Source organism: Schistocerca nitens, chromosome 4, assembly GCF_023898315.1.
Source record: "Schistocerca nitens isolate TAMUIC-IGC-003100 chromosome 4, iqSchNite1.1, whole genome shotgun sequence".
NCBI lineage: Eukaryota > Metazoa > Arthropoda > Insecta > Orthoptera > Acrididae > Schistocerca > Schistocerca nitens.
The window spans coordinates 226,650,951-226,659,658 of NC_064617.1; the positions used below are offsets into that span (position 1 = coordinate 226,650,951).

At 44.1% G+C, this 8,708-nt stretch overlaps 1 protein-coding gene across 1 annotated transcript in view; it reads left to right on the forward strand.

Annotated features, from left to right (window-relative positions):
- Positions 1 to 8,460, forward strand: part of LOC126252948 (RING-box protein 1A) — a 34,315-nt gene extending 25,855 nt beyond the window's left edge. Inside the window, exon 5 of the mRNA XM_049953961.1 lies at positions 7,734 to 8,460. Coding sequence (XP_049809918.1) covers positions 7,734 to 7,746 — 13 coding nt within the window. The 3' untranslated portion in view covers positions 7,747 to 8,460. The remainder of the gene's footprint in view (positions 1 to 7,733) is intronic.
- Positions 8,461 to 8,708: the final 248 nt, after the last annotated feature.

The following is an 8,708-nucleotide window of genomic DNA, read 5'->3' on the forward strand; positions in this document are numbered from 1 at the left end:
TTCGGCCAGCGCAAAGATCACCCGTTCCACCTCACCACTTTCGCCTGCCCACTCTCTGGCACACCCTTCGTCGAGTTCTGCTAAATCTCGAGCCCAAAAGTCAGACACCAAGACTTCGAAAAAAGAGCATACTCGTGAAGAGTTTTTACGTACGGCAACTTCCCAACCATCGGTTCCCCCTTCATCTAAACATCATACTTCCAAGAAGGCTACAAAGAAACCCAGTTCCTCTCCTTCTCCGCCAAGGCGTGTCCCATCTACAGCACCACCTGGCGGAAATCACCCTCGGCCGTCTTCTGTGTTGCCTAGGCGCACTGCTGGCGGCCGGTCGCTGGTGGCAGGAGCTGCTCCTGACCAACCTATGGATCAGGATCTTCTGCCTTCGGCTGAATGCCATTCCATGCTGTCGGTCGCAAGTTCAGAGCAGTCGTTGAGTTGACAGCGACCTTGGTCACATTCCTCCATTTTTTGTTCACCCTATGTCCATTATCCACTGGAATATCCACGGTATTCGAGCCAATCGGGATAAATTGTCGATCCTCTTACAATCCTACTCGCCGGTCATCTTCTGTCTTCAGGAAACAAAGCTGCGTCCCCATGACCACTTTGTTCTCCCTCATTTTCAGTCTGTCCGATATGATCTCCCCTCTGTTGAAGGCACTCCAGCCCATGGAGGACTCATGATTCTTCTCCATGATACTCTCCATTATCACCCAATTCATTTAAACACTTCCTTCCAAGCTGTCGCCGTCCGTCTTTCCCTTTTGGGATAGACGTTCTCTCTTTGTACTGTATACATTCCATTGTCCACACCAATGGCACGAGCTGATCTCCTTCATCTTCTTGGTCAGCTTCCATCCCCATATTTGCTGGTTGGGGACTTCAATGCCCACCACCCGCTTTGGGGATCTCCACATCCTTGTCCACGTGGCTCACTATTGCTAGACGTCTTCCACCAAGCAGATCTAGTTTGCCTCAACACTGGGGTCCCTACATTTTTGTCTGCCTCCACGACAAATTTATCTCATTTGGACCTTGCGGTCGGTACTGTTCCGCTAGCTCGGCGCTTCGAATGGTTCGCCCTTGATGATACACACTCGAGTGACCACTTTCCATGTGTCCTTAGACTGCAGCCTCAACTGCCCTACATGCGCCCGCGATGCTGGAAGTTTGCCCAAGCCGATTGGACACTTTTTTCGTCTCTAGCGACATTCGATGACCGTCACTATCCCAGCGTTGACGATGAGGTCACACATATTACCGACGTTATTCTTACAGCTGCGGAACATTCAATACCACGCACCTCCGAATTGCCCCGGCGCCCCCCCGTTCCTTGGTGGAACGAGGCATGCCGTGATGCACTACGTGAGCGGCGACGTGCTCTCCGCGTTTTCCGCCACCATCCTACTTTAGCCAACTGTATCCGCTATAAGCAGCTCCGAGCGCGATGCCGTCGTGTCATCCGCGATAGCAAGAAGGCAAGCTGGAAATTCTTTATTAGCTCATTTAACACCTTCACTCCCTTCTCGGAAGTTTGGAGTCGGCTTCGATGGTTCTCAGGCGCGCCTAGTTTCTCCCCGGTCTCTGGGCTCACTGTCGCGCATGACACATTAGTGGACCCCATTGCAATTTCTAACTCGTTGGGTCAGCACTTTGCTGAGATTTCGAGCTCTTCAAATTACCCGCCAGCGTTTCTCCCGAAGAAACGTGCAGCGGAAGTGCGACCTCTTGCTTTCTCCTCTCAAAATCGCGAAAGCTACAATACTGTTTTCTCCATGCGGGAACTCCAACATGCACACTCTTCTTCTCGCTCCTCCGCCCCAGGACTGGATGGTATCCACGTCCAAATGTTGCTACATTTATCAACCCATAGTCTGCGTTACGTCCTTTGCCTTTATAATCGAATTTGGACCGACAGTACTTTTCCCAGACGATGGCGGGAAGCTATCGTCGTTCCTGTTCCGAAACCTGGAAAGGACAAACAGCTTCCCTCTAGCTATCGCCCCATTTCCCTCACAAGTAGTGTCTGTAAGGTTTTGGAGCGTATGGTGAATTACCGTTTAGCGTGGTGGCTGGAATCCCGCGGTCTTTTAACACCTGCCCAATGCGGATTCCAAAAGCATCGTTCTGCGGTTGACCATCTTGTTGCTCTCTCCACTTATATCATGACCAATTTTCTCCGGAAACGCCAAACAGTAGCAATATTTTTTGATCTGGAGAGAGCATACGATACCTGTTGGAGGACAGGCATCCTCCGCACACTGTTCTCTTGGGGCTTTCAAGGTCGGCTGCCCCTTTTTCTTCGTGAATTTATGGCAGAGCGCACATTTAGGGTGCGGGTGAACACTACTCTCTCCCGTACTTTCTGTGGTGTCACAGCCAGACACCACACTTGCTAGGTGGTAACTTAAATCGGCCGTGGTCCTGTAGTACATGTCGGACCCGTGTGTCGCCACTGTGGGATCGCAAACCTAGCGCCACCACAAGGCAGGTCTCGAGAGACTGAGGAGACCTCGTCCCCAGTTGTACGGACAACCTAGCTAGCGATTGCACGTGATAAGCCTTGCTCTCATTTGCTGAGAGATAGACAGTAGAATAGCCCTCTGCTAAGTTAAATGGCGACCACCTAGCAAGGCGCCATTTGTATCAGTGCCAATAGCTTACGAGTATGCAGGAGAGATGTATTCCAACAAGAGAATAAAGTTAAGTATTAAAAAAGCTACGTATTTTTCTTTAGTGCATTTATAAGTCTCATGTTCCAGACTTCACGCCCGTCTGCGTTAGCCTTGCGTGCCCTATCGGCTACAGCATTGTGTCTGGGCTGTATGGTCTAGACACAACACTTTCTCCCAAGAAAACGGGGTACCCCAGGGCGCCGTGCTGAGTGTTGTACTGTTTGCCATTGCCATCAATCCAATTATGGATTGTCTCCTTCCTGATGTCTCGGGCTCCCTCTTTGTGGACGATTTTGTGATCTACTACAGCTCTCAACGGACCAGCCTTCTTGAACGACGTCTTCAAGGATGTCTCGATCGCCTCCACTCTTGGAGCATCGACACCGGCTTCCGTTTTTCTCCCAGTAAGACCGTTTGTGTTAATTTTTGGTGACGTAAGGAGTTTCTTCCGCCCTCGTTACATCTAGGTCCTGTCAACCTTCCGTTTTCCAACGTCGCTAAATTCTTGGGTCTTATGTTTGACAGAAAACTGTGCTGGTCCTCCCACGTTTCCTATCTTTCGGCTCGCTGTCTGCGATCCCTTAACACCCTCCGTGTCCTGAATGGTACCTCCTGGGGAGCGGACCAAGTGGTCTTTCTCCGCCTCTATCGCGCCTTAGTGTGCTCGAAATTGGACTCTGGAAGCATAGTTTACTCCTCTGCTCGTCCGTCTATTCTTCGGCGTCTCGACTCTATCCACCACCGTGGATTACATTTAGTGTCTGGAGCTTTTTACACCAGCCCTGTGGAAAGCCTTTATGCTGAGACTGCTGAACCTCCGCTGTCCAATGGGCGAGCAGTTCTTCTGAGTCGTTATGCTAGCCATCTGTCTTCGATGCCTGCTAATCCAGCCCATGACCTTTTTTTCGGCGCCTCCTTTGATGTAGGGTATGCAGGCCGCCCCTCCTCCCTACTACCACCGGGAGTCCGCTTCCGTCAACTACTCCATTCTCTTTCCTTCCGCTTTCCTAAAACCTTCTTGACAACTTGGGGTACAGCACCGCCTTGGCTCCGTCCCCAGATCTGTCTGCTCCGTGACCTTTGTCGATTTCCCAAGGATGGTACCCCCTTCACTTGTTTATCGTCGGGCATTTGCTGCTCTATGTGCACAAATGACGGACGCCACATTTATTTACACCGACGGCTCGAAAACATCGTTAGGTGTAGGGAGTGCCTATATTGTTGGCGACACCCCAAATCACTTTCGGCTTCCCGACCAGTGTTCGGTTTATACTGCGGAGCTTTACTCTGTTCTCCAGGCTGTCCACTACATCCGCCGCCATCAGCGGATACAGTACGTTATCTGTTCAGATTCTCTCAGCTCTCTCCTCAGTCTCCACGCTCTTTATCCTGTGCACCTTCTGGTCCACCGGATTCAGGACTGTCTGCGCTTGCTCCACCTGGGGGGCGTCTCGGTGGCGTTCCTCTGGCTCCCGGGACACGTTGGTATCTGTGGAAATGAGGCGGCCGATATTGCAGCCAAGGCTGCAGTCTCACTTCCTCGGCCAGCTATTCAATCGCTTCCCTTCGCCGATCTACGGAGCGTTCTATGTCGTCGTGTTGTTCATTTATGGGACACGCATTGGTCAACACTTACCCATAATAAATTGCGGGACGTGAAAGCTCTTCCTTGTGCTTGGACCTCTTCCTCCCGAACGCGTCGTCGGGAGGAGGTAATTTTAAGTAGACTCCGGATAGGGCACTGTCTTTTTAGCCATCGACATCTTTTAAGCGGCGATCGTCCCCCACTATGTCCCCACTGCTCTCAGCTGTGGACGGTAAGACACCTTTTAATTGAGTGCCCCTATTTTAATCTGTTACGCTCCCGTCTACAGCTATCGCCTGATATATCGTCGATTTTAGCAGATGACACGCGCTCCGCCGACCGTGTTCTCAAGTTTATTAGTGCCAGTGAAATGACGTCAGTCATTTGAAGCTTTTTTTGGGGACAACCAACCCCTTTCTGTAGTGGATTTTTAAGCCTTCCTTCTGCTTTTAGTTTCTCCAATTTTATGACTTTCGTTCTCATTGCTGCTGGTTTTAAATTTCGGTTTTTTACTGTTTCCTAAGTCACGGACCGGGCGCTAATGACCATAGAAGTTTTGCGCCCCCCCCCCCCTCAAAAAAAAAAAAAAATAAAATAAAAGATGTTATACTCAGTACAGCACTGAACAATAACTAAGACACACAACAGTGAAACTTCTGGCAGTTGCACATTAAATGTGCAGGGAAGCCAACCACATTTTGCTCCAAAATATCATTGATTCAAAATTATGAATGTCACAGAATGTTTTGAACAGACCTCATAAGCTAGACAGCTTTGTAAGCAGTTCTGCTACTTCATACTGTGACATAACAATCATCTGTGAGCACTGTCTATATGGATATGGCCATTTGCAAGACATATTTTTTAATACTTTAACTATGACAAACCTTCTATAATGTGCTGGTTTTTTATCTACATTACAACTTGGCATGAGGTCCAATTTAAAATGAAAATGTTTCATAACAAAAACATTTAAGACATGAAGATACAGTAAAGTCTGTCATAGATGGTTGTTTTAAATAAAGAAATACTTATGTGATCTTGGCTTTAGCATGTTCTTAGCAAATTAAACAGATCACTCCTAGTGCCTTCTCAAAATGAGAAAATCATTCTTTCTTACTTGATGTGTTTCGACCCAAATTCTGAATCTGGCCCTTTATTTTGTCACACACACATGCGTGCATGAGATGCTAACACACACATTTCATACACAGCACTAACCAAACACTACTGGATCCTTCTGCACAAGACAAGTCAGTGTCATATACGCAGATATTACTGTCGCAGAAATTTGCTTACATTAGATAAGCTTCACACGACATTGCATGAAGCCAAATTTTTTAAGGTTGCAGCTCATCATTGCAAGCGTGGTATCAGAGTCATAAATATAACAACCTAACACGCACTGTAGGGCGTAGCACAGTGGGTAGCGTATAAACCTGAAGTTCAGAATTTTGTGTGTATGGATCTTATCAAGAATTTGATTACTATTTTTATTCATTTCATTGGTTTAAGTGTAATTTTTTTATTTGTAATACTTTGCTGTTTTATTTTTGTTTTCATTTGCCCTTATTTTTCTTCTTAAATCTCTTTTCATTTTGAATCTGCTTGTGTTGCCTATAATGTGCTACAAAGTGTCAATGAGGATTGCTCATATTTAGTAATGCAGCAGCTTGTGTAGCCAGTGTGGGGTTGTTTCAGGTAACCAGTGATTGTGAGAAATTACAGTTTGCTTTTAACACTAGGTTTCGAATTCTTCTGTCTTCAGTTCAGTCTTAGAGGTTCACTTTAATCACTGACAACAAAACAGTAGTGATTTTAGTTCCGCCACAGATTTTTGACCACCACTTTCTCAAATACATTGCGCATCACAAGGTTGTGGTTAGGTTTTGACACGAGTTAAATTCAGAGCTACAAAATGTGTCTTCTACAACAGTTCAGTCATTGGTCACTTAGTCACTATAGACAGAGCATCTGTTGTTCCTATCATACCTCACGGGGGCTGCTTCCAACATTGCTCTGTGTTACATGTAACAGCACTTCTGAAGTGACTTGCCATGTTCGTGCGCCACCTATAATCAAGTGGTAGCCAGCAGCTGCATGTGACAGATGTCAACTGTAAAGTAATTTATATCAGATTATAGAGGTCTCAACTCATCTTTCATTAACCTGTTGCCAACAGACACGGTGACATTGACTTTAACATCTGCCCTGATTTCAACTGTTGTCTGTTCGTTAGAAAAAGTTCTTGTCGTTTAGCTCTTTGAAAGGGCCCTGTATACTCTTCTTTCCATACTGGTGTCCTGATTCCATCTCATCCCCGCTCATAGTAGAGTCGTCACACTACAGCCAGCTGCCTATGTGATCCATCAGTATTGTTCTCTCATGTCCCTCCCTTTTGGCAAGTACTAGGATGGTCTTCACTTATGTATGACTTCAATGAAGAGCATGCAGAGATTTAATGCAGACAGTTTATTAGTTAAATTGCAATGTTTTAATAATGATTTGAATTTCCAGAAATCTGACCTCTGGTTTCACAATGTATTTCACCGTTCCTCCTGCTAGCACAAAAAATTATCTTTTAAGATTGCTTTGTCCATTTTTTATTTTATTTTTTTTTAGTTCTGTGAGAGTTGTTTTTGGAATGATTTAGTGTATAATTTATTTTATTCAGTTAATGCAACTTCTATCTGTATCAAACAATAGAAATACCATTGTGTGCAATTTGTCGGCCCCTGCGTTCAGCAATGTTTAACAAAACCAAACCATCACTTAAAGGAATGATAGATGTACTTTACATTTCATCCCACCTCTCAGTTACGAAGTACAGGAGCTAAAAGTTTAACGAATTTCCACATTTATACAGCATGTGAGTTCTTTGTGATAGCTCCTTTTGCAGGAAGTATCTCTGTGCAGTCCCTGCAAAATGGTTTGTTAAAAAATAGGGAGTGTTACAGTATTACGAAAACTATAGTTGCTACTCAACGTACAGTGAAGCTGTCACTGATAAGCAAATCAAAAAGACTCAGAAAAAGAGCCTTCAGCCGACAAGGGCTTCATCGGAGGTAGCACTCACGAGGCCCCCCCCCCCCCTCACACACACACACACACACACACACACACACACACACACACACACACACACACACTTATGTATGACAACTCACATACACATGACGGCAGTCTCCTGGATTTTCCATTGTTGAATAGGTAATGTTACCTGATTCTTGATCATACTTTTCTCGTGGACTGTTGTTAAAAACTTCTCAGTATGTTGAATAATTCTCGATGATCAGTGTGGTACTTGTAGAAGTTACCACCTGTTGAAATATAACTTGAACAGGATTATTTAAAGATAAGTTTGTGTTTCTAGGGTTTTGTTTCCCAGTGTAATACTAATTTTTGAGTTGATTAATAGTAAACAATTTTACAGTGTGAGTACAGAGTTTTGAATGAGGGATTTTGTTTTTTAGGTATGGCCACTGATGACTGACAAAGTTGTATGTACATCAGTTCATCGAAGCACTGACAACGCCTGGATTACATCAGCTGATAGTGTTTCCAGTGGGAAAAAAGCAGATGTTGTCTAATACATTTTTAAATTTCTGAAATGTATCTTTCTCCTTAATTGTTATTAATTAGTACTGAATGTAAACAAAATTTATGTGATTGTCATGAATGTATCTTGAACTATTGATTGTGATTTAGATGATGTTAAGCTTTCAAATTTATTTCTAGTTTTACTGGCCATTAAAACTTTATAAGAAGTTGCCAACCAATTTCATAGTAGTACTAAGAAAGGTATGTGAATGTAGTATGCTTAGCTATTGGTCAGTGCTTCTTTGGGACTGCTACGTGACATACCTGCCTATTATGCTGATCCTCCAATCATCATAATCATCATCATCATCATAATAATATCCATCTCCATGATCATGATCACCACCACAGCCACCTCCATTACCACACCCTCCTTGTCACCACCACAACCACCACCACCACTACTACTACAACTACTACTACTACTACTACTACTATTATTTGGTATTGTTTATCATAATTGTTTAATGTACAGTTTTGCATAGTAAATGAAATTCCTAAGTTTTGATAGTCAATAATGTTGTTATTATTTGCAATAACAGCGCATTCTTTCATTATGGAAATTTTGTATTGGAATTAATTAAAAAAGATCTGCCTACAGTTTCTGTGTTTCTATACTTGTAAGCTACTTCTGATTCATGTTAAGATAGCAGTTTCATGAGCAACCTTTATCTTTTATGATAGTTCCCATTCATGTTTCTCTTTATTACTTCATGAATACTTTGCCTTCACACAGCTATAATGTTAAAGCTGCAGCAGTGTTTATTTTTTTTTATTTTTTATTTTTCTTACAGAGTTATAGTAGATGAGCATAATGAGAGTTTGGTGTGTTTCTTTTAATTTGTTAG